The 24,004-nt window shown below is 34.0% G+C and overlaps 15 protein-coding genes across 15 annotated transcripts; 9 read left to right on the forward strand and 6 right to left on the reverse strand.

Moving 5' to 3' along the window:
- Positions 1–805: 805 nt before the first annotated feature.
- Positions 806–1,943, forward strand: STP1 (Stp1p; the record flags this gene model as incomplete). The annotated part of the gene is made up of 1 exon (XM_020222790.1): positions 806–1,943. The coding sequence occupies one exon, from the start codon at positions 806–808 to the stop codon at positions 1,784–1,786; it is 981 nt and encodes a 326-aa protein (XP_020075244.1). The 3' UTR covers positions 1,787–1,943.
- Positions 1,944–2,330: 387 nt separating this feature from the next.
- On the reverse strand, positions 2,331–2,990 carry HYPBUDRAFT_153651 (uncharacterized protein). Its single transcript, XM_020221654.1, has one exon. It carries the CDS (start codon positions 2,940–2,942, stop codon positions 2,775–2,777), a length of 168 nt encoding a protein of 55 aa, XP_020075245.1. The 5' UTR covers positions 2,943–2,990; the 3' UTR covers positions 2,331–2,774.
- A 271-nt stretch (positions 2,991–3,261) lies between these two features.
- Positions 3,262–4,899, forward strand: HYPBUDRAFT_112527 (RNA-binding protein; the record flags this gene model as incomplete). Its single annotated transcript, XM_020218907.1, has 2 exons — positions 3,262–3,528; positions 4,486–4,899. The coding sequence occupies 2 exons, from the start codon at positions 3,262–3,264 to the stop codon at positions 4,897–4,899; spliced, it is 681 nt and encodes a 226-aa protein (XP_020075246.1).
- A 471-nt stretch (positions 4,900–5,370) lies between these two features.
- MEA1 (Mea1p) lies at positions 5,371–7,308 on the forward strand (the record flags this gene model as incomplete). Its single annotated transcript, XM_020218850.1, has 1 exon — positions 5,371–7,308. One exon carries the CDS (start codon positions 5,371–5,373, stop codon positions 7,306–7,308), a length of 1,938 nt encoding a protein of 645 aa, XP_020075247.1.
- An 89-nt stretch (positions 7,309–7,397) lies between these two features.
- Positions 7,398–7,724, reverse strand: HYPBUDRAFT_142525 (uncharacterized protein; the record flags this gene model as incomplete). Its single annotated transcript, XM_020219824.1, has 1 exon — positions 7,398–7,724. One exon carries the CDS (start codon positions 7,722–7,724, stop codon positions 7,398–7,400), a length of 327 nt encoding a protein of 108 aa, XP_020075248.1.
- Positions 7,725–8,062: 338 nt separating this feature from the next.
- Positions 8,063–9,133, forward strand: HYPBUDRAFT_153652 (uncharacterized protein). Its single transcript, XM_020221655.1, has one exon. The coding sequence runs from the start codon at positions 8,105–8,107 to the stop codon at positions 9,119–9,121; it is 1,017 nt and encodes a 338-aa protein (XP_020075249.1). The 5' UTR covers positions 8,063–8,104; the 3' UTR covers positions 9,122–9,133.
- A 174-nt stretch (positions 9,134–9,307) lies between these two features.
- ZCF31 (Zcf31p) lies at positions 9,308–12,532 on the forward strand (the record flags this gene model as incomplete). The annotated part of the gene is made up of 1 exon (XM_020219374.1): positions 9,308–12,532. The coding sequence occupies exon 1, from the start codon at positions 9,488–9,490 to the stop codon at positions 12,530–12,532; it is 3,045 nt and encodes a 1,014-aa protein (XP_020075250.1). The 5' UTR covers positions 9,308–9,487.
- Positions 12,533–13,202: 670 nt separating this feature from the next.
- Positions 13,203–14,345, forward strand: HYPBUDRAFT_111734 (uncharacterized protein; the record flags this gene model as incomplete). Its single annotated transcript, XM_020218849.1, has 1 exon — positions 13,203–14,345. The coding sequence occupies one exon, from the start codon at positions 13,203–13,205 to the stop codon at positions 14,343–14,345; it is 1,143 nt and encodes a 380-aa protein (XP_020075251.1).
- Positions 14,346–14,409: 64 nt separating this feature from the next.
- On the reverse strand, positions 14,410–15,273 carry ARG11 (Arg11p; the record flags this gene model as incomplete). Its single annotated transcript, XM_020219375.1, has 1 exon — positions 14,410–15,273. One exon carries the CDS (start codon positions 15,271–15,273, stop codon positions 14,410–14,412), a length of 864 nt encoding a protein of 287 aa, XP_020075252.1.
- Positions 15,274–15,460: 187 nt separating this feature from the next.
- RPS15 (40S ribosomal uS19 domain-containing protein) lies at positions 15,461–16,100 on the reverse strand. The gene has a single exon (XM_020219381.1). It carries the CDS (start codon positions 15,770–15,772, stop codon positions 15,503–15,505), a length of 270 nt encoding a protein of 89 aa, XP_020075253.1. The 5' UTR covers positions 15,773–16,100; the 3' UTR covers positions 15,461–15,502.
- A 132-nt stretch (positions 16,101–16,232) lies between these two features.
- RPP2B (ribosomal protein P2) lies at positions 16,233–16,868 on the forward strand (the record flags this gene model as incomplete). The annotated part of the gene is made up of 1 exon (XM_020219376.1): positions 16,233–16,868. Exon 1 carries the CDS (start codon positions 16,539–16,541, stop codon positions 16,866–16,868), a length of 330 nt encoding a protein of 109 aa, XP_020075254.1. The 5' UTR covers positions 16,233–16,538.
- A 193-nt stretch (positions 16,869–17,061) lies between these two features.
- On the reverse strand, positions 17,062–17,754 carry HYPBUDRAFT_12752 (uncharacterized protein; the record flags this gene model as incomplete). Its single annotated transcript, XM_020219378.1, has 1 exon — positions 17,062–17,754. One exon carries the CDS (start codon positions 17,752–17,754, stop codon positions 17,062–17,064), a length of 693 nt encoding a protein of 230 aa, XP_020075255.1.
- A 1,179-nt stretch (positions 17,755–18,933) lies between these two features.
- HYPBUDRAFT_12753 (uncharacterized protein) lies at positions 18,934–20,125 on the forward strand (the record flags this gene model as incomplete). The annotated part of the gene is made up of 1 exon (XM_020219379.1): positions 18,934–20,125. The coding sequence occupies exon 1, from the start codon at positions 18,986–18,988 to the stop codon at positions 20,123–20,125; it is 1,140 nt and encodes a 379-aa protein (XP_020075256.1). The 5' UTR covers positions 18,934–18,985.
- A 157-nt stretch (positions 20,126–20,282) lies between these two features.
- HYPBUDRAFT_142545 (uncharacterized protein) lies at positions 20,283–23,083 on the forward strand. Its single transcript, XM_020219825.1, has one exon. The coding sequence runs from the start codon at positions 20,309–20,311 to the stop codon at positions 22,970–22,972; it is 2,664 nt and encodes an 887-aa protein (XP_020075257.1). The 5' UTR covers positions 20,283–20,308; the 3' UTR covers positions 22,973–23,083.
- Positions 23,054–23,980, reverse strand: ARV1 (sterol homeostasis protein; the record flags this gene model as incomplete). The annotated part of the gene is made up of 1 exon (XM_020219826.1): positions 23,054–23,980. One exon carries the CDS (start codon positions 23,978–23,980, stop codon positions 23,054–23,056), a length of 927 nt encoding a protein of 308 aa, XP_020075258.1.
- Positions 23,981–24,004: the final 24 nt, after the last annotated feature.

A 24,004-nucleotide genomic window follows, 5' to 3' on the forward strand; every position in this document is an offset into this window, starting at 1 on the left:
TACTCAAAGTATTAATCAGTTAACAGTATTAATACACATACTTAAAGTACAATACACCTACTCAAAGTATTAATCAGTTAACAGTATTAATACACTTACAATACAATACTTAAAGTACAATACAATACTTTATTAATAGTTAACAAAGTACAATACAATACTTTATTAATAGTTAACAAAGTACAATACAATACTTTATTAATAGTTAACAAAGTACAATACAATACTTTAGTATTAATAGTTAACAAAGTATTAATAGTTAACATAGTATTAATAGTTAACAAAGTATTAATACAATACTTAAAGTAACAAAGTGTAAGCGAAGTGTACAAATCCCGTAATTCCACGCGGCAAAAAGGTACGGGTGTCTTGCGCACCACCCCTCCCGCGGGGGTAGTGCACGGGCACAACATGTACGGAGGTTTGTTTCAGACCGCGGAAATGGCGTTAGTTGCCGAATCCCCTCCGCGATTGCAATTGGGTTGCAACTTTGACCAGCAGAGGGAGAGTTGGGATGAGGAAGAGAGTAGGGTAGGGTAGGGTGGAGCATAGTAGAGTAGGGTAGGGTAGGGTAGGTTAGGGTAGGTAGGGTAGGGTAGGTAGGGTAGAATGAGTAGAGAATGTATGGGTGTAGGTGTAGAGATAAACAGTGGTGCCGGGTGTTATCTCGTACGGCACTGAGAGCAGGATCGTGTTCGGCCCAATCATTATCAGTTTAACAATTAGAGTATAAACTGTGGAATTAAGTATATAAGCAGTTGAAAGGAAATGAAAGAAGGATAGTAGCGATTAGAGGTATGGAAATATGTTAGGATTGAAGAATGATATTAGGTTTAACTTGATAATAAATAAACATTTATTATCGGTTAAAGTGAATGTATATCAACTAGTACAATATTTACTATTGAAACCATTTGAATTATTTCCTAAAAACATCAAGAATGAAGAAATTGTTAATAAGAGGAAGGGACCCACTAATTGTGCTGCTGATGATTTAGAACTACAATTTAATAATGAGGAATTTTTGAATTCTTATTTACCGTTTAGTTTAGAAAGTGATTTGAACGACTATGAAGTGACGTTTGATCAGTTGTACGATTATTCTTTTAAACAAGAGGTGCCAATGTATTTACCACCCCCAGCACCACCGGTGGCCCCACCGGTGGTGGTGCCCGCCATGCCACCAGCACTGGTGCCGGTGCCCGCCTCCCACTTTACGCTTAATATGATTGGACTTGAAAACAACTACTTTAAAGACTTTAACCAACCAATGAACCAATCGCCGCAATCGTCGAAGTCGTCGGACTTGAGTCCCTTGGACGAGGAGTTTTTAAAACAGGGTTTTTACTTGGAATCGCAAAAACGGCCCTTTGAAGAAGAAGAAAGTCCCAAAAAACGTAAAAAATCCAATTCGGAAACTAAATTTGAATGTCATCATTGTCATGCTAATTTCAAAGTGAAATCTTACTTAACTCGTCATTTGAAAAAACACAATACTTTCAAAGCTTTTAAATGCCCCTTTTATAAAGATCCCATAGTCGATGATTCAACTAAAAAATTAATCAACCCGGGAACTAAATGTCATCCCACCGGAGGGTTTTCAAGAAGAGATACGTTCAAAACTCATTTAAAAGCCCTTCATTTCATTTATCCTCCAGGCACTAAAAGTAATAAACGCCATTTGATCGGAGGAAGATGTGCTGGTTGCTTCAAATACTTTGAATCAAATGCAAAATGGTTAGAGGATCATATCGAACCAGGGGTTTGTAATGGTGCTATTAATTAACTTGGTACGGCGGGTACGTACTTGTGATATATTGTAATATTAATGTTTATTGGCTTGTTGTAGTTTCTTTGTAGAGTAGATTGTCCTTATAGATGTCTACTTTAATCCGTTAATACCTCCAGCGAATATCAATTTACATCAGCGAATATCAATTTACGTCAGCGAGTATCAATTTACGTCAGCGAATATCAATTTATATCAGCAAATATCAATTTANATCAGCGAATATCAATTTACGTCAGCGAGTATCAATTTACGTCAGCGAATATCAATTTATATCAGCAAATATCAATTTATATCAGCGAATATCAATTTATATCAGCAACCACAATTCACTAGTCCAGTTGCATCCATAGCAATCATTTATCTAATCATCAATTAGCATCTAAGTATTAGCATCTCCATATTCATTTCACAGCATCTAAAGTCGTTGGTTGATCCATAGCTATCTACTAATTTCGTATTTAAATACCAACTAGTCTCAACTTGCTGTTCCTATCTAAATATCCATTACAATTTCACAGCATCTACAATATCAATTATCTAGGTATCAAATATCTAAATATCAATCATCTAAATATCAATCATCTAAATATCAATTATCTAAATATCAATTTCACAGCATCCACAAGTCCAGTTGTTGCATCCATAGCTAGAATATCAATTGAGTACCTAAATACCAATCAATTGACAAGCCCGTTGTTGCATCCATAGGTAAGATATCAATTTAGCATCTAAATATCAACTTCACAGCATCTACCAGTTGTTGCATCCATAGCTAAAATATCGATTTCTATATAAATATCAATCAGTAACTACAATTCACAAGTCCAGCTAGTTACATCCATAGCTAAAATATCAATCAGTATCTAAATATGATTTATCAAGTAGTATCTAAATATGATTTATCAACTAGTATCTAAATATCAATTGGCATCTAAATATCAATTTATTACCTGACCATCAATTAGTATCTACAATTCCAGCTTCACTGCTCCAATGTCCTTTCAGTTTCATTGTTCCTTTCTATCTGATACAACAGGCTGCATTGGCAGCTACAAAATCTTGCATCTACCCCAGAATCCCTCTTTTCATAGACACAAGTATTCCAATTCCATATTCCAATTCCATATCCAATTCCATATTCCAATTCCATATTCCAATTCCTGGTATTCCACCAGGTAATCCAATCCACAAGGCCAATACCAGTGAATAACGAAACAGCATGAATACTAAGATACTTAAACAATTAGCAAAAGACCCGACCCCCAGCTGCCACCCAACCTGCAAAACACGGAACCCAACCTGCAACATCGTAACCAGCAAATACCCAACCAGCAAACAAAACCCAACGCCACGCCCTTAAAAGTGAACAAATTTTCAGCGTCTAATTTTACAATCTACTAATCTACTTATCAAGTAATCTACTTATCAAGGAATCTACTTATCTACTTATCAAGGAATACTCAATAATCATGTCTGCTTCATTAGATAAATCATTGGATGATATCATTTCATCCAACAGAACACCAAAAAAGTTTGCCAAAAAACCTTTTGTTAAAAAGGGTGGTGCTACTAAAGTTGGTAAAAAAGTTGGTTCTTCCAATAAAAAACCAATTGTTTTCAAAAAGCCGGTTGTTGCTGCTAAACCAAAAGTCAGTCAACCTGCGGTTGACTTAAGTTATGCTACTAAAGTTGTTGCTCAAGGTTTACCAAGAGATATCAAACAAGATGGTATTAGGGTATGTTTTTATTTATTGCATTAGTGTCTATGCTATAGCTTGTACGCGTGCTATAGCTTGTACGCTTGCTATCCATGGATGGCTTTGCTATGTCTGCTATGTCTGTTGTTTTATGGCTACTATACGTGTGATGTCTGTTGCTTTATGGCTACTATACGTGCTATGTCTGTTGCTTTTATGGCTACTATATGTGCTATGTCTGCTACGTCTGTTTTGATTTTCTGGCACGATCCGACGTCGGTTAAGCACCTGTCTTAGGGCTGAGAGACCCCTCTGGAACTGGAATGTGACTCGCTTTGGCGATTGACACTGATTATCGTTCACAAGACTGGATTATCTGGAATGTAACTCGCTTTGGCGAACGACTCACGGACTAATCGTGATGTTAAGACTGGCATTTCTTGCTGGTCTGACCACTCCGTCTGGATCCGACTCGTACTCCGTCTGGATCCGACTCGTACTCCGTCTGGAGATTAGACTTTGTCGTGATTCAATCCGACTTTGACTCCGTATTGACTGACTCAACTGATGTCATGGTGTTCTGACACAGTATCTAATGAAGCCGGGGAGCTATTAAGTTATGCTACTCCAAATTGAGTAAAGCACTAGGCTGGTCCTAGTGAGTCATGTCATGTCATTGTCAATATAATCAAAGTCATGCGATGCGCCAAGTTAATATGATAGTCAATGTGAAGTCAATGAAGTCAAGGTGCTTCAAGTCAATATAGAGTCAATGTCAATGAGGTATACCAATGATTCTACGGAGGGAACAGTCAGGTCAAAATCGAAACCAGTAGAACCAACCAGACCTATATAGTAATGTCCCATCAGACGGTATAGTAATGTCCCATCAGACGGTATAGTAATGTCCCATCAGACGGTATAGTAAGAATACGAGTCACATGTCAACTAAACAATTTTTACATTTGTTGATCAAATAACTAACAATTCATATAGGATTTTTTCCAATCGCAAGTTGGTCCAGTTCAAACCATTTCATTAAGCTATAATGAAAAGGGACAATTCAAAGGTATTGCCACCATTATCTTTAAAAACCATAAATCCGCAGCTTTGGCTGTTGAAAAATATAACAACGCTCCAATCGATGGTGGTTCAAGTAAATTAAAATTAGAATTAATCATTGATCCTTCTAAAAAACCTTTGGCTTCCAGAATTACTGCTAACAACCCTCAACCTCAAGTTGCTAAAAATGAATTAGCTAAAGGCTTAAAGTTGAAGCAAAAATTACAACAAAAGAAAAAATTACAACAACAAGTCAAACCAAAGGCCAATAAAAAGAAACCAGTTAAAAGATCTAAAAAATCCATCGAAGAATTAGATCAAGAAATGGCTGACTACTTTGATAATTAAATTTCTTCCCAATTAATGTATTTTTATCTTCATTTGTGTATTTTGTTATCAATATAAACTTTGTTTATTGAATCTTGTATCACCCTTTGATATACCTCTACATATAATCTGAGTGACGATTACGCGATTTATTGTTCAAAAACTCGTTTAATTTCTCAATCATCAGCCGTTCCCAAACTACGAGTTTGTTAAGAACCTGAATGTGCCCACGCTTGTCCTGAAACAGCGTCCTCTCCAGTTCCCAAGGGCTTTTCCACGTCCTTTGAACTACCAACTGAAGCTGTTCTTTTGAGTTAAATCTCGAATTTTTCAATTTGAAATTGAAAAAACGAAAAAAAAAATTGAATAAAATTTTGACGGCCTGCGAGAAAAACCAGGTACGGTTTTTTCTTCAAAGATAAATAAAGCTTTAGTTAATTAGCGTTTTTTTTTTCAATTATAAGAGTTTGTTCAGTTTAAATATTCAGCAAGATGAGTTCCGAGTATCATGTTGGAGGCAACGGGCTAGTAAATGGCAAAAGCAGATATGCTAATATTGAATATATAATAACTGCTGAGTTTCATATTGATAAAGGACCATCTTTAATTCATCAATACCCCAAAGAGATTAGTGGGATATCAGAATTGGCATTTTTACCAGAGTTGATGATTCCAGATCAAATACATAAGAGAGAAGAAGATTATACGTTGTTTTTACTTTATAGAAACCAAACCACAGGAGAATTACAGTATTTATATGATAAAACTTGTGAAAAGGAACCATATTATTTGTATACAATTGTTAATAATTTGAAAGATAATAATTTTAAAAGAGGATCCATTATTAAATCATTGAGTATAATAACCAAATTATCATTTTTCAAGAATTTCAAACCATTATTATTGATCTGCTTAGATAAATATTTCAATAATAATAAGATTGAAATATTAGCAGAGTTATTTGAATCAATTAATACTAAAAATTTCGATGTTAATTCAATAACCAGTCAAGCATCAATTATTAAGAAGTTATTAATTACATCAATATTAGATTTACCGATAAATGATAAGATTTATTATGATGAAAATTTTAGAAACAAATTATTAGGAATTAAAACTAGTAATGAAGATTTATTTATTAGAAAAGATTTAAGTTTCAATTCAATTATTCAATTCAATAATATGAATATACCAATAAAGATTCCAATGATTATATTACCGGATACAATTGGAGATTATTTAAATCCAACTGATTTAAATTTTAAACCAAATTTAATCAATATTTTAAATGCAAAATTATCTTCACAAATCTTTAATAATGAATTGACTATTTATGGATTACAAACTCCACCAATAATTATATTAATAAATGCTATATTAACGGGTAAAAAAATCATTTTTTTAAGTTATGAAAGTAGTAGTGGAACAATTATCGATCATTTATTATTAACATTGAAAATTATTAGTGGAGGTGGGATATTAAGTGGACTTTTAACAAATTATAATGTGTTCCCAATGATCGATGTTTCCAAGATTGATTTATTAGAAAAATGTGATTCATTTATTGCTGGTACTATTAATCCATTTTTCAAAAATAATGATAAATTATGGGATTTATTATATGATTTAGATTCAAATGAATTTTTCATTAGTTCACAAATTAATGAGGTAAATTCAAATATGATTTTTAAAAATTCAATTATTTCAGAAGATGCAAAATTTTTATCAAATTTACAATTATCATTATTTAATTATAATGATGATTTAACTACTATACAATTAATTTTTAGAAGACATATTAACGAAATCATTAGAATATTACTCAGTTCTAAAAATTTTAATAATAATCCATTAACACAAGATCAACCTCAATTACAATTATTATTAGATGGAATTGGATATTATTGGAATAGTGATACCAATAAATTATTAGAAATATCATGCTATCAATTAATATCAAAAAAGTTTCAAGATTTATTATACGATGGTAAATTTAATTATAGTTTATCATTACCAAATTTATCAAATGAATTAAACTTAATGATTGATTTACAATATCATTTACAAAAATTAAATAATGTCAATACTAAAATTGATGAACGAGAAATTTGGTTCAACATTCTAAAATATTTAATTAGTGGTAAATCTTTAGAAATTTTCTTATTAATAACTTATCTTATCCCACCAAATTCCTCAACAAGTTTACAAAGTTCTTCCATTCACGGGGGTAATTTAACTATTTTTGATAAAAATAAAGGTATTGAATTATTGTTACTTAACCTATTTAATAGTGATGATCAAATAAAATCAAATATTATCATGATTCTACAAGAATTACAAGATAATTTCTTATGTGGTTGGTGTTTGAACAACTTTATCAAATCAAATTTAATTTACGAAATCGCTTTCGATGATTTACTTAAAAATTAAACTACCGTGTTACTATTTCTTTCTCTTAAATAAAGTTGTATTACTATTTACAGTCTTATATATTCCTTCTTTAAAATGCATAAGTATTTCTATTTTTCTCCATCATCTCTACTGAAAAGTGCAGTATATGTAAATCGGTCTCCTCCTTTACGGGTGGAATAACTGTCTCCTTTCCCAACGTATTTCAGATCCTCTGGTCTTTCTTCATAGTTGAAATTTGGCTTATTTTCAGGAAATCCTAATCTTCGAACTTTTGTTGAAAATTCATCAAATTCACTATCTATTCTAGCATCGGTCTGCAAACGGTGTTTCTCGTCATTTCTCTTCTGTATATGTTTCTTCCCAACAACATAGAACGTTATGGCCGTCACCCCGAAAAGTCCAAGCTTCTTAAGTATTCCTCTACTGGTTTCCATCTTGCAATTGAAGAAGGAGTATTAAATCAGCTTATTTTTCATCTCGTTCTCATACTTTATTTATAAAAAACCCAGACTTCCTAATCAGGAAACATATAGAAATAAATGGCTGTATTATTTCATAGACTGCCTAATACGGAAGTCAACTACAAGTCTGGCTGGTATTACTTTGTCGACTTCCTAATATGGAAGCCTATGGTAAATCGTACGAGCATACTTTCGTTTCCCCACAAAAAAGTTTTTTCTATTCCATGTGACATCGCCGATATAACCACGGTTGAAAGAAGGAGCCGATTTGTTTTCATTTCCAGCTACTTTTCTTTATAAGAGAGAATTGACGCGTTGATCAGAGTAAGCAAGACAAGCTAGTTGAAGACAGAATGGCCCAAGCAGAAGAGATCGCCCACGCAATTGCGGGAGCCGGTGGAGGAGCGTTGTCGATGGTGGTAACGTACCCATTGGTGACATTATCGACATTAGCCCAGACCACCAAGAAGAAGAAGCAGCAGGAGATTGAGGAAGTCAAAGAGGAACCGGTGGAAGTGAAGGAGATACACTTGAAGCTCATTAACGGGTTGGTTAAGTCGTCGTCATACCAAGCAGCCAAAGAGATTATTCACGAAAAGGGAATCTTTGGATTATACTCTGGATTAGAAAGTGCATTGTATGGGATTACTTTGACTAATTTTATCTATTATTACTTTTATGAATTTACTTCTAATATTTTCTTGAAGGCCAATTCTACTAGCCGGAGACCGGGCAGAGGATTGAGTACGTTTCAATCGATTATCACTGGTGCAATTGCTGGTGCTATTACTTGTGTTGGATCTAATCCATTTTGGGTCGCCAACACTCGAATGATGACTGCTAAAAAGAAGGAAGGCGAGGCCACTAGCTCGACTGTTAAAACGATTATGAATATCATTGAAACCGATGGGGTTTCAACCTTATTTGCGGGAGTTTTCCCAGCTTTAGTGCTTGTTATTAACCCAATCATTCAATATACTATATTTGAACAAATAAAGAATATCATCATTGCTTCTAATGGTAAGCATTCCTTCACTGCCATCAAGGCCTTTTTCATTGGTGCTTTTGGAAAATTGATTGCCACGGCCTTGACTTATCCTTATATCACTTTGAAATCAAGAATGCACGTCAAGAAGGAAAAATTGGCTGAGAAAACCGATGAAGAAATTAAATTATCAATGGCTCAAGAAATCAAAAAAATCATCCACGAAGAAGGCCTTGAAGGTTTATACCGTGGATTATCGGTTAAACTTGTGCAATCCATAAGTACTGCTGCCTTTTTATTTTATTTCAAAGAAGAGTTACTTACTGGTAGTGTAAAATTAGTTGAAATCTTGAAAGTCTTGAGATTGAAAAACTCGTCCCCTTAAATATATACGTTTATATAATATATATATATATATATATGATTTAGATACTATTGGTGTAGAGTTGTACTGCAAAAACCCAAAGCCCAAAAGGATTTCTGGAAAAGTTTAAAAAAAGGAGCCCGAACGAGGAAAAAAATCTGGTGAAATTGGAACACCGAAACTATTATAAGATCGGGATATAAATCTACCTTACAGAATCAGAGATTCTTGATCAGTTGAACGTTGATACTTTAATAAAATCCAAAGGAGAAAGGATTGGTGAAAGTAAGACAAAAAAATCAGTTTTCTGTCAAGACTTTCTACCGTATTTGGAGATTACAATAACCGTACCCTTTTTCAGTTTATACATGGAAAGCTATATATCGAATGTCTGAAAGTTCTCCAGTAAGTTCACAGAAGAGCAACGCTAACAGACGTCCTGTTGCGAGAAGGGCATGTTTGTCGTGTCGAGAAAAGAAGATAAAATGTGATGGAGAACCGGTGAATGTGGTGAAGACCCTTGATACTAATAATAAAATCATACCCGATAATCCAAAAGTTTGCTCAAATTGTCAATTTCTAGGGATCGAATGTGTTTTCGTAGCCAGTATGAGAGGTGGTAGAAGGAAAAAGAGATCAAGTACAGAACTAGAGAATCCAATTTCAAGAAATGCTAAAAATTTGAAGCCAAATTCAATCACCGATTATGAAAATAATTCGACCAATTCAAATTCAAATTCATCTAAATTGATCAGTCCTCGTGGCTCCAATGGTAGCTCGAGTATAAGAGATGGGTTGAATCAGTTCTTATTAGATCAACACAATAGATTTAACTCGAGCTCAAATGATTCAAAACCAATTTCTCCCACCATTTCTTATGCTTCAACTTCTTATGCTGATTTTAGACCTGCCCATCTTGCTTCTTCTGCAGAATCTTCTTCAAAACAACCTCACTCCATATATGGCTATCCCGTCTACGATTATAGGCACCATTACCCCCCAAGTGAGACCCCAAGTGATACTCCTGGTGCAGTAGCTAACTTTTATAATCATTTACCACCACCACCTCCTATGCCTTCCCATTTCCGTCATCATTGGCCTCCGCCGCCTCCTCCGCCGCATATGATGGGATACCCACCTCCACCACCACCACCACCTCACTTGATGTTCTACGGTCCTCCTCCATTTGGTCCCGGTGGTCCTCCTCCTGGTAGCAATAGCCCCGGTGATTATCCCCATCCTCGTCATTGGCCCCCTCCACCTCCTCATATACCTGGTTATGGTCCACCACCCCCTCCTCCTCATATGCTACCACCACCACCACCGGCTCCTCAACCAGGCTCGTCACTGGATAAAGAGTCTTCTATTAAAAGCGGTGATTCTAATAAAGATTGCTCATCAAGAGATCGTGAACTAGAGAGAAGGTATCCTTACTATAGCTACCCCCGCCACCCTTATCCACCAGTACCACAATCTTATTCCCGTAGTCCAAGTCTAAGAAATCATTCATCTTTAGCTAAATTTAGTCATAATCGTGAAGGTAAACCAATTTTACCACCGTTAGATCATTCAAGAGCATCAATGATACCCGGTGAATCATCACTGATCAAGGTAAAAAACCACGAAAAATTAGATGGCCCCGAGTCCACTACGTCTGCTTTAAAACATCCGACTGGATCGGATTTCAAAAGTATGGATATTGATCAACCACCTACTAAATCATCCTCCAAATCTCCAATACTGAATGCACCAAGCACATCAACAAACTCATCATCATCATGTGCCAAACCCAAGAAAACGATCGAAAACGAGTCAAGGCATAAGTCACCATTTGATCCTTTAGAATTAGAACACTATGAATTACCAACATGGGAAGTTTTAAGCCAATTACTTAATTATTACTATAAGTTCAATCATTTAGATCATAAATTTTTACCAAGTCAAGAAATATTTATCGAAAGACTATCATTACGTCAAGATAGTTCGATATTACATTCACTAATAGCCACTTTAAGCTTAAATAAATCCGACTTGATTGAATCAGATGATGATTTTTGGATAAGAAAAGCATTAAAGTATTGGGATAATTTAAGTGATTTTGGAATGTTTTTAACATTTTCATTCATGTCAAAAACTAGAAGTTATAAACGAGATTTAGATAAGTATAATGAATTGAGTTCAAGAATATATCAAATCATTCATTATAATAGATATTTAGAAGTTCTACAAGATGATGGATTACCCTTTAATCGAAGACAAATATATGAAAGGGAAGTATTAATGAGATTAATATGGTCATATTGGATAAATAATTTAATCATGTTTAGATACAAACAAGGGTATCCATATGATAAGATATCCAAAATTTTTAAAGAAGAAAAACTTGAAATTGATGCTTATAATTCTAAAATTATCCTACCAGGTAATGATGATGATTATTTTAATTTAAAGAATTTAACTCATCGATTTAGTTTACCGGACTTAATTAATAATGATAAGAAGTTTAACGATTCAACTTCATTCATTTATGCAATGAAAAAATTTGATGATTTATTGGAAGAGATAAATCGTAATGAAATACATGACAACAACCAATTTTCAAATTCCTTTAATGACTTTATTGAAAAAAATTTATTCCGATTAGAATTAATTAACAATGATTCTGAAATCTTGGTTATAAATTCATCGGTTTTAGCATCAACTTTTATGTCGAGATACTGTATTATTTTACAAAATGGGTTTCAATTAAAAAATTTATTTACTTTTAAGATTTACGAATTTAATAATGATAAAAAAACAAAATTAGAATATTTTAATGAAATATCACTGAATAATTTTACTAAAGTGACAGAATTACCTACTTTAATCAATGAATTATCAGGTGAAAGAATAAATAATTTAATCATGCTTATTAGACAGGTTTTAGAGGTTTCAAAATTATTCGAATTAGGATTAGGAAAATTTGGTAACAATACAAAAGAACGCCCAACTGTTATTGGAATTACCCAAACTAGTCATAATGATAATAGTAAGCCTTGGTGGCAAGACGAAAGCTTAATTACTTTTGGTAAAGAGATGTGGAAAAAATATCCAGAATTTTCATTAGATATTGCATGTTCATTAATTGCGATACTAGCAAGTCTTATTGTATTGACAAAGTTTTTAAAGTTAGATTTTAATAAAGATCATACCCAATTGAAACTATTAAAATCAGATAAAACCTTAAAGACTCCTTTTAAAGATAGCGACGAAGAAATAATTAACAAATTTGATGCTAATCTTTTATTCGAAACTTTCAGCAAGGTTATTAATTTCATTCAAGTTAAACTAAGAATAGATAACAACTTTGATGATATCCTAACCAATAATACCATCAATAAGATTAACAACATCAGCCATTACCTCGAAGAAATCATGTCAAGTCTTGATTAACATTTCATCATTGTAACACTACTACTTAATACATAATTTATTGCCACCTTCCTGTAAGATATTATCTACTACTTAATACATAATTTATTGCCACCTTTCTTAAGACACTATCACAAAGGGCCAAATTTATCGGATATATGAGGGAATTTCCTTTCAAGGCATGACTGATATGTCTTTTGAGCCGTATGCATTAAGACTAAAGCATCAATTGAGAATCTTCTACTCCTCTTTGTAGGTCCAGCTCAGACAGACCCTAAGCACCAGACTAAGCACCGGCCAACAGGCTCAGGTGCCAGGCCAGTCATAATGTTACTCACATGGCCAATGGAAACATCTTATCCAAAAAGGGCGATGCCTGTCAAAAGCAGATGGCTGTCAAAAGGCGAAATACGTCAATTTTACAGGTTCAAATCCTACAGAACTAAAAATAGCCTGCCAGTCCTCTGCGGTCTCTTCACAGGAGTCACTCTTTATGCTGCTAACCTCGTAAGATGATATCAGATAGGACTAGATAGCCGGAAGAACAGAACTAGCAGGCCGTGAGATAAAATTAGCAAGGACTGTGAGATTTCCTTTAAGCACTCCACGTTTGTAACGCAACAGAAAAAAGTATATAAGTAGTAGCAATTGGCCCCCTAAACTATTTGATTTAGAAGTATAGTAAGTAAGTATGATTAACGTATTCAGACCGTTATTCACTTCTCAAAGTGAGACTCAGGCACCGGTTCCAATTATAAACGAAACTGTTTATAATCAAACCACTATTCATGAAGAAAATGATTATGATGGTCATTTTGAATTTCTTGGTGGTAGATACTGCTCCAAATATTTAACTAGTGAAAGCTTGAATCGTGATGTTTCCGTTAAGCCAATTCATTCACATAATGATTATTGGAGATATGCACCATTAACTGAAGCCTTGGGAGCAGGAGCTCAGAGTATAGAAGCTGATATTTGGTACTTTCCAGAAAACTATACTTTACAAGCTACTGCGGTTGAAACTGCGGAGGAAACAGAAAGACGTAAGGAAGACCCAGAATCGAATCCTCTGAGATTGAAGTCATTTAATGACAGTTCAATCTACGTTGGTCATAATCAAATTTTCTTAGAACCAGAAAATACCTTGGATAAATTATATTTTGATAAATTATTCGAGATTTTGAGTTACTCTAATCCCGAAATGAAGTATGTTGACACAACCAAAGAAGCTCTGCCTTTATTAGAAGAAACCAAGTCGAAATTTGGTGTATTCTATAACTCACCGGAGACTCCATTATATTTATGGCTTGATTTCAAGACTGATGCTAATGAAACATACAAAGTGTTGCAAAAATCATTGCAAAGATTTATTGAGAATGATTACCTTGCTTACTATGATACCACCACCCAAACATACCATGAAGGACCAATCATTCTTACTATTACTGGGAATATTCCATGGGGGTTAATTGAACAAGAAACCAAAAGATACGTATTTGTTGATGTTCCATTAGCCGATTTTGGTAAATTAGATATTGATGAGAGAGTATTGCAAAGATATGCCCAATTAGGTAAAGTTGCTTCTGGATCAATGGAGGAGATAATTGGAACAAAAGAATTTATCAAGAATTCGAGATTAGATAAATTCAATGAGGATGCTTCAATTATGTTGGAGCAAGTTTTCGATAAAGTTCATGCTTATGGATTGAAATCCAGAATATGGGGCGATGCTGATTTCCCAAGTTACATAAAAGAGGGCCATTGGAAGAACCTTTATGAGCTTGGATCAGATTTCTTAAATACCGATGACGTTTACGATGTTGCCTATTTATAATTTTAATTCTATGTTTTTTTATAATATATATGTTCTATAATTTCTATGTTCAATAAATAAAAGGTTAAAAATTTCTCTTTAAGAAATCATAAAGGTAAAAAATCATGGCATTAGCAGGTATAGCTCTAATCAAGGTTATACCTAATCCATGATATAAACTTTTGATACCACCCGTTTGAACCAATTTCCTAGTTGTTTGTACGAAATCAGGTTTAACTTTCAGGTTTTGATTTAACATATCAAAAGTTTGAATGTTTGATTTAATGGTATCAATTGGGTGCATTGATAAATTGAAAGTGATACCGGATAATGCACCACTAGATAAAAGGTTAAAACTTTCGAAATCAGGATTAATTTGGTTTAAATATTTAACTGATACTTCATAAGTGCTGAACCAAATAGCGGTACCACCACTTTCTCTAATGATGGTTGAGCTAAGACCTTTCCATAACCCGGTTATTCCATCATTTCTCAAGACTTGTTTTATCATTGAAGAATAGTTATAAGTTTTATGATTAGTATTAAGATTGGATACTTGTAAATTACATTTAATTAATTCAACTGGAGTTAATACGAAAGATGCAAAAAACCCAGCAAACCCACCACTTAAACTTTGAATCCATAATAAATCTTTTGAACTATTGGTTAAGTTTGATAAGCAATTTGTAGATGAATTATAAGATAGGAAAAGCACTGCGCTTTCCATGAAAGCACCCATCATTGGAGCTTTTAATCCTTTATAAAACCCATCTACCAAACCTTCTTTATTCCAAGTATATTTAATGGTGGTCCAGGTTGATTCATGTTGAAAATTTGGCAGAGACTGTAATCTAACTTTGATAGTATCAAAGGGAAATTCAATAACTTTAGCAAGACTTCCAGCAATACCACCGTATGATATATCTTTTATAGCATCATTGAAAGCCATTAGCTTGGTAATTTAGCAAAGATCAAAGTAAGTGAAAAATTTCTCATTTCGATCAATTCAGTCAAAATGAGGCACTACAAATATTTCAAATTTAAAGTATATCGTTAAGATTAATACAACCCCCATAATACTATGGATTAAATAATAATTATTTATATATATTTAGTATAAAAGGGCAAGAGGTTGAAGGAAAGATGAACGTTGTTCAAAGAGTTATGGTACATTACACTTATCTTAATGGAATGAATCTGGTAGAGGCGTTACCAGCTCTACCGTGTCTAACTGGAGTATAAGAAATGGAGAATTCACCCAAGTAGTGACCAACCATTTCTGGTTTAATTTCAACAGTGTTGAAAACTTTACCATTGTAAACACCAACAACTGAACCAATCATTTCTGGAACAACAATCATGTTTCTTAAGTGAGTTTTGACAATAGCTGGTTTTTCATTTTCTGGAGCAGCTAATTTGGCAGCTCTCAATTTAGCAATGAAACCCATTGGTTTAGAACCTAAACCTCTAGAGAATCTTCTTCTAACTCTGGCACCACATAATTTGGAAAATTCTTCAGTGTCTAATTCTAATAAATCTTTCAAGTCAACACCTCTGTAAGAGAAGGTTTTGAAGACTCTCTTCTTTCTGTCAGCTACACATTGGGTTAGTATCAAGTTCTTGACTAATCAGTTCCCTTCAGTCTCCATTGATCTTTGACTTCTTCCCTGCTTTCTTCATCTCTACTTCACCTCCTCTACTTCACCTCCTCTACTTCATCCCTCAATCTATTCCATCCCAAGTCCTCGTCACTGCATTCACTGATCTTGTTTCCAGGTATACATACTAGTTTCAGCCATATTGATTAATGTGATTGTATGGAAAAGCTATAAAATTAAAAAACTAACTTCTACTAATACTGAAAAAAAATAGACTATCGCAGAGTCTGGTACAAGTTTTCCGTACAAAATTTTTTTCGTGCTCAGTCAAACCGCTGTTTACGTAAGCAGAACCACCCTGGTTTCGCAGGGCGACGCTCACGTGATGGGAGTGACTGTTTTTTTCTTTGCTGAAAAAATGTGTGTGTGTGTTTTTTTTGCTGGTCTTGTGGTGTACCGGTGTTTTGCCCTGAAAAATTTTCGAATTAGTACCGATGTTTTGGGAGGATAATGGTTAAACTTTTTTCTTTTCACTACTTCCAGTCTTTTGACCCAACTTAATTATCAAAGGATAGTCTGCAATAGCTTAAACTGATTATTCTCCCGAAAGACAAGAATGAAATACTTAGCTGCTTATTTATTATTAGTTCAAGGTGGTAACGCCTCTCCATCAGCTGCTGATATTACTTCCTTATTAGAAACCGTTGGTGTTGAAGCTGATGAATCTAGATTATCATCTTTATTAAAAGAATTAGAAGGTAAAGATGTCAGTGAATTGATTGCTGAAGGTAACACCAAATTAGCTTCTGTTCCAACTGCTGGTGCCGGTGCTGCTGCTGGTGGTGCTGCTGCCACTGAAGGTGGTGCTGAAGAAGCTGCTGAAGAAGCTAAAGAAGAAGCTAAGGAAGAATCCGATGATGATATGGGATTCGGTTTGTTTGATTAAACTGGTTTATAGAGAATCTATATATTAATTTAACGCAAATGCATTCTATTTAATCTTGTAGTTTACATTCTGTTTAGTCTTGAAGTTTGCATTCAATTTGATCTTGTAGTTTACATTCTATTTAATCTTGAAGTTTGCATTCTATTTAATCTTGTAGTTTACATTCTGTTTATTCTTGAAGTTTACATTCTATTTAATCTTGTAGTTTATTTAAAATATCGGTTAACTCATTTTCGGATAATTTATACGATAATTTTTCAACAAGCACTCTAAACCGGTTGATTTCATCATAGAGTAAATGGTCATTTGACATTATTAGATTGGGCTGTATATCTTTGGGATTAGTATAGCTTGATAGTTTGAGTTTTAAATTCTTCAAATAAGTTAATTTATCATATTTGTATAGTAGCACCTCATTTAATTCGATTAGGTGTTTCCTTATATCTTCGTAATTGGATAGTTGGGTATTGAACTCATCAACCGTCTCGTGTGGTACCTCGTTTATAATAAGATACTTCAGCTGGGGCAATTCATTAATCAATTGATTGAACAATTTCAACTTCCCCGGTAAGTTATCATCGCTTATATTCTCCGGTATTAGGATTATTTTAAGAATACTATGTATCTTGATGAAGCTTTCGTTCACCTTAACCAACTTGCTTGTTTCATTCTTCAATACCTGCTGTATTATTTGATTTATAGCCTGGGATTGGTACTTATTTCGATTGTATCTTCGAATGAGAACATTACATTTGAATATACTTTTGGATACGTTGGTTTCCTTCTGAAGAATATCTTCGATCTCAAAATCAACCGTTAGCGGAGAATTGAGTGCTTTCACCTGTTGGTCTATAAAACCTTTGGTATACTGGTACGACTTGCTCATCACCACTGGCAGTTGTAACTAGCCATCGATTGTTTACAGGGGAAGCTTGAAAAGTAAACTGGTTGCAAGGGCGTGTGGCGACGGAAAACATTGACGTATTCTATACATGCCCACCCGTACACCAACACCTCCCCCACCTTCAATTACTTTTAAGAGTATTTTTTGCAGTATATGCTGGCTCTACCGTCAAGGCGTATATCGTTCGCTTAGATAATACGTTGATCCGGTTGGGTGGTGAGCTGATTCAATTGACTGGATTGTGTCAAGTGTACAAATAATAATTCGATTGTTTTTAGGTAAATTGGGTCGATTGAGTACATAATTAGCCAATAGTCAGAGCAAATTGAATGGACAATTGATTATTCCAGGTCCTATCAGTTAACCGAACCAGATCCAACTAACACACGTACACTCAATGATTTACGTTCATTTGATAATACAGAAATCGAAAGCACCATCGGAAATGTAACCTTCGGTTATACGAACAATGCCAGAGACCAGCGTCCGGGCAGGTTGAAGCGAAGCAATACACAAGCAAAACAGAAGAAACTAGTAATCGGCTGGTTAAAGTAAACAAAAGGGACTCAATTAAGCACTGCAACATAAAGTATATATACTTGATCAACTAAACTGGTATAAGGGAAATGAATTTCAGGCAAGTTTCCCGCGTATTTTACCATTACCACCTTCTACAGATTCACAAGTCTTGACTGATTGAAATTGCAAGACCCGTTCATAAGATCCTTCTTTGTTAGTAAGGCTACTCCATGCAAGTGTCAATGGGTCAGCCACTCGACAGGATTCTCTCCCATCTACATATGAGGCCCATTACATGAATCTATCTATAAGAAGCCGATTATATATACCATTATATAAACCTATTATTCACTGATTATTTTTTCTCTTTTCCTCTTGTCTACTTGTTCTATTTTTTTGGCCCTTTTTGAACCCTTCAAAAAACTAACAAAGTTCTGGCTTTCTTACCAAACAATTACTCCCTTCTTTGTTCTTTGAGGTGTATAGTTGGTCTCGTCACTATCATCTACTGGGAAAAATAAGAAAGAACAAAAGAACAAAAGAACAAAAGAACAAAAGAACAAAAGAACAACAAAAAAAATCTGCCAAACAAACAAAAAAAAAAAAAAAAGGTGTTGGGCACCTAATAGATATATAATTAGACCCAATTGACTTTCTAAACGAAAAGTTTAAGGGATTGACCCTACGGGTAGCCATGCCTTTTGACTTGACTAACTTCGATAGTATCTTTGACCCGAATGATACCAGGTTGAAGTCCGAGTCAAACGAACCAAAGGAAAATGTTGCAACAACAACATCAAATAGGGTACCAAATGATAGTAATGGAATTACCAACGCAGAAAGCGTAGATTCGGTACTTTCAGGATCCACCTCAGCAGAATTGCATGGAGATGTAATTAATGAAACAGCATCTAATAAAACTTCATCAAATGCAAATGCAAGTCGCATTTTAAATCAATTCTCGCCTAAACTTTCACCATTCACTGAAGCTGGTTCTTCAAGTTATGATGATTACTATGTGGAAGCAACCAATTTTCAAGTTCCAATTGAAAACACCACCAATACCACCATGAAGTCAAATAAAAGAACGTTTCCTCAATGGACTTATGATACTGATAATTTATTATTAAATTTGGTTTTCAAATTTAAAGATACTATTTTCACTAGGGGTTTTGCTAATAAAACTTGGTTAGTGATTTTAGAAGAGTTCAATAAGCAATGTAATTCAAATATAATTCAAACTAGAACCATAAGTAATCGGTTCAAATTCTTGATCAGGCATTTTAGAAATCGATTTCCTAGTTTAAATCCGGTTGATCAAACCCTAATGTTTAACGATAATGAACGGTTATTGAATGAATTGAATCAGATAATTATCAGGAAAGATCATGAAAATGTTAGAAAAAGGAATAAACAAGATGTTGATTATCTTGTTTCCGATGACCAGGTCAATGAAACTATTACTTTACCATCGCAAATTGACTCCCGTATACCGATGCAACAACCAATACAACCAGTTCCAATACAACAAGTACCACCAGTACAACCAGTACAACCGATACAGCAAATACAACAGGTACAACCGGTACAGCAGATACAACCGGCGCAGCCAGTACAACCAGTACAACAACCTAATACTCAAGAATTACTTAAACATTTACTTCTTGCCCAAGAACAAACCAATCAACAAGGTGAACAACTAGTCAATTTGAGAAAAGAATTCGAATTGCTCAAATTCGAACTGGAACTGAAATTCAACCAGATCTTAAAACTATTAAAGCATTCAAATCCCGACTTCGGCCAGGACTCAGATATCTCAAAAATTAATAAGTAAATGTATTTATTGTCAATGTTGCAAAATTGTAGTATGCCATTTTTCCGCAAAGAAAAGTAAAAAAAATAAAACAGTGTCAGCAGATCAATTCCGGACACCAACTGCTTTTCTCCCTCGCAAAACAAAATGACTTGAATTCAACTTCAATCAATATATCAATAAGCACCATCATTTCAATTAAGCATGTCAATTCTATACCTCGTGGCGCTACTACTACCCTTGGTGGCTGCTAATGATGAAGTTGATGCAGCGGCCACCACGTATCCAAGTTTACCCCATAGAATCCCTTATAGAAGCTCATCAAGAGTGGCTAGAGTTCAAATATTAGTGGCTCTACTACTAGGTCTTTCAGCATTTTTGGCCTTTTCAATTTTAAGAATTAGATACCCCAAAATCTATGTTGCTAACTTCAATAATCTTAACCATAACTATCTTCATAGCTTAACTCGTCAAAATTTACCGCGTTTACCTCGTACCTTATTAGGCTGGATTCCGGTTGTATTCAAAATTAATGAAAAACAAGTATTGGACCATGCTGGTTTGGACGCAGTGGTGTTTCTAGGGTTTTTCAAAATGGTCATTAAAGTCTTAACCATTTGTGTTCTATTTGCTGTGTTCATCATTTCTCCAATTCGTTACAAATACACTGGTAGATTAGACCTACCGGATGATAGCGACGATGATGATGGTCATAACACAACGGCTATAATAAAATCCTCCTTGTTATTGGGCACAAGATTATTAAAACATCACGATAATGACTCGTATGAAACTTTTCTTTGGATGTATACCATATTCACTTATGTTTTCACGTTTATAATGGCTTATTTCTTATTCCTTCAAACAATTAAGATTATCGAAATGAGACAAACCTATCTTGGGAAACAAAGCTCAATCACCGACCGCACCATTAAATTACTGGGGATTCCTCCAATGCTCAGAAATGAAGAAGATTTGAAAAGACATATTAATAGTTTGGGTATCGGTGAAGTAGATTCTGTCTTGGTGGTTAAAGAATGGAATAGCTTGAACGATTTATTCAAACTACGTAAAAAAATCTTAAGAAGTGCCGAAGTTTATTGGGTCGAATATTTTGAAGCCAATGGTATCAAAAGTAAAAATGATATGATGACTTCTACAATTCATCCTAATGTTGGTATTCCAATTAATATTAACCGTGATGCCGGATTCTATACCGATGAAAGCGACGATTTAGAAAATCAATCCGATGGACATCAAACTTTGGGCTCTGCTCGTTCAAGAAGATCAAGCTATTTAGATCAAGTTTCTGAATATGTTCAAGCAGAAGCTGATTTACCCGATGATACTTCTGGTCATTTACCTCTACTTAATGACGAATTATCTAAACGGCCTAAAAAAAGAAAAGGTCTTTTTGGTTTATTCGGTCCTAAAATTGATGCTATTAATCATTGTACTGAACGATTAGAAATTATCGATAATGAAATTAAAAGAGCAAGACAACGCATTTACCCCCCTAGTTCGACCGCATTCATCACTATGAAATCAGTAGCCCAAGCTCAAATGATTGCCCAAGCCGTTTTAGATCCTAAAATTAATCATTTAATTACAAACTTAGCTCCTGCACCCCATGATATAATTTGGGAAAATTTATGTTTAACAAGAAGAGAACGAAATTTCAGAATCTTTTTCGTAACTTTATTCATTGGTTTGTTAAGTATCCTTTTGATTTACCCAGTCAGGTACCTTTCAAATTTTTTAAATACCAAATCAATTTCTAAAGTTTGGCCAAAATTAGGTGAGTTTTTAAAGTCAAATAAAACCGCTGAAAGTTTAGTTACTGGATTCTTACCCCCTTATGTGTTCACAATATTTAATATAATTATGCCGTATTTTTATATTTGGATTTCGAAAAGGCAAGGTTATACTTCTCATAGTGATGAAGAATTATCGTCAGTTTCTAAAAATTTTTTTTACATTTTTGTTAATTTATTTTTAGTTTTCACCTTATTTGGTACTGCTTCATTAAGTGATACAACTAAAATTCCTAATCAATTAGCAGAATCGTTAAAAGGCTTGAGTTTGTTTTATGTTGATTTAATCATCTTACAAGGTTTAGGCATATTCCCCTATAAATTAATACTTCTTGGAAATTTATTAAAATTTTCTTTTGGTAATCTCTTCTGGTGTAAAACTCCAAGGGATTACCTTAAGTTATATAAACCTCCGGTTTTTAATTTCGGTTTACAATTACCTCAACCCATTTTAATTCTTGTTGTTACAATAACTTATTCAGTTATGTCTACTAAAATATTAACTGCTGGTTTGGTTTATTTTATTGTTGGATATTTTGTTTCAAAATATCAATTATTATATGCATGTGTTCATCCACCTCACTCAACTGGCAAAGTTTGGCCGTTGGTTTTTAGACGGGTCATTTTAGGTCTTTTAATTTTTCAATTGACCATGGTTGGTGTCCTTGCTCTAGAAAAAGCTTTTGTATGTGCATCTTTCCTAGCGCCCCTACCAATTTTAACTTTGGGTTTCTTATGGAACTTTCAAAAAAATTATATTCCTTTGTCAATTTTCATTGCTCTTAGATCCATTGAGAATAACGAATTACCTTATCATGACGACGAAGAATTTGTCATCGATTCTGCTCAAAGTGTATCAACCTCAAACACCAATAGAATGAGGACGCTTGATGAAAGACGTGAATTCAATCAAAGCTATCAATATCCTCATCTTGTTGATGATTTGGATGGTCCGATGATTGCAATCGATGAGAATGAAATCTTACTTGTCAACAGCGACGGGATGACTGTTCGTAAGGATACACCATTCTTTGATGAAAGATATGAATTATGATAATAGAATTTTTCTTTTTAATTCTTTTTTTTTCCTAAAATTATTTTCAATTCTTTAATAATTCTTTTTTAAAACGTAATTCTAGCTTTGAATATACTCAATTATTCTGTCATAAAGATTCCTAAGATCGCTGAATTCCCAGAATTCATCAATTAAAATGTCTTTAAAGTGAATCGTTTTCGAAGTATAAGCTATACCCAAACCAAGAATTAGACGTGAGCAAATAAACTGAAATAATGCTGAAAGTATCACTATGGATAACGTAAAAGGATATGAGGAGGAGGCATTTATTCTCAATGCTTCAGTAGTATTCAAGAGACCTGCAACCTTTGTTAGAGTTGCAGATATTGATGTTTTATCATACGGCCAAATCAACATGATGATAGGAAACGTTTTGATTGAACTCGATATAAAAATCGTCAGCAATAGCACAAGTAAATGATAACTCAGCTGAAATGCAGAATTGATATTTTTATTAACTTTTTTATCCCAATTGAACCATTTTTTATAAAGTATGTAGACTGAGGTGCAAAATAAAAACTGATCCACGAGTTGTTTTAGTATGAAAAAACAATATTGTTGATGTACTTTTTTTTGAAGAATATATGTTAAGGCTAGAGAGTGTGCTTTATTCTTTTCTTCATAAGCCCAGATTAAGTAAACTTCAAATAAAATGGTCATTGTCATGAACCTGATGAGATTTTTGTACCGATTAAAAGATTTTGTCAAGTCTGATATCGTAGTCGAACCATCTTGAGAAAGGTTTGTATAATTGATTGATGTAATAGAATCTTTCAAAAGTTCTGATTCTGCAACGTTATAAGCCAAATGCCTATAAGCTTGAGGTTTTAACAAGAGAATATCAATGAATAAAAGAACGTTATCATATTCAATATATTTATCAGCAACTTTACCACATCTTGGACATAAAGTAAGCTTTATATAGTTACTTTTAAATTTGGAATAAAGATTTTGTAAGTCTGGATAAGTACATTCGATACAGATCATATCCCGTAAACACCTGAACTGCTA

Source organism: Hyphopichia burtonii, assembly GCF_001661395.1.
Source record: "Hyphopichia burtonii NRRL Y-1933 unplaced genomic scaffold HYPBUscaffold_6, whole genome shotgun sequence".
NCBI lineage: Eukaryota > Fungi > Ascomycota > Pichiomycetes > Serinales > Debaryomycetaceae > Hyphopichia > Hyphopichia burtonii.

What these genes read in the sequence shown, in the direction of transcription:
- HYPBUDRAFT_153651 (XM_020221654.1), bottom strand. Translation starts at nt 2,942, where the DNA reads ATGGAATTGGAATATGGAATTGGATATGGAATTGGAATATGGAATTGG.
- HYPBUDRAFT_153652 (XM_020221655.1), top strand. Translation starts at nt 8,105, where the DNA reads ATGGCCCAAGCAGAAGAGATCGCCCACGCAATTGCGGGAGCCGGTGGA.
- RPS15 (XM_020219381.1), bottom strand. Translation starts at nt 15,772, where the DNA reads ATGGGTTTCATTGCTAAATTGAGAGCTGCCAAATTAGCTGCTCCAGAA.
- HYPBUDRAFT_142545 (XM_020219825.1), top strand. Translation starts at nt 20,309, where the DNA reads ATGTCAATTCTATACCTCGTGGCGCTACTACTACCCTTGGTGGCTGCT.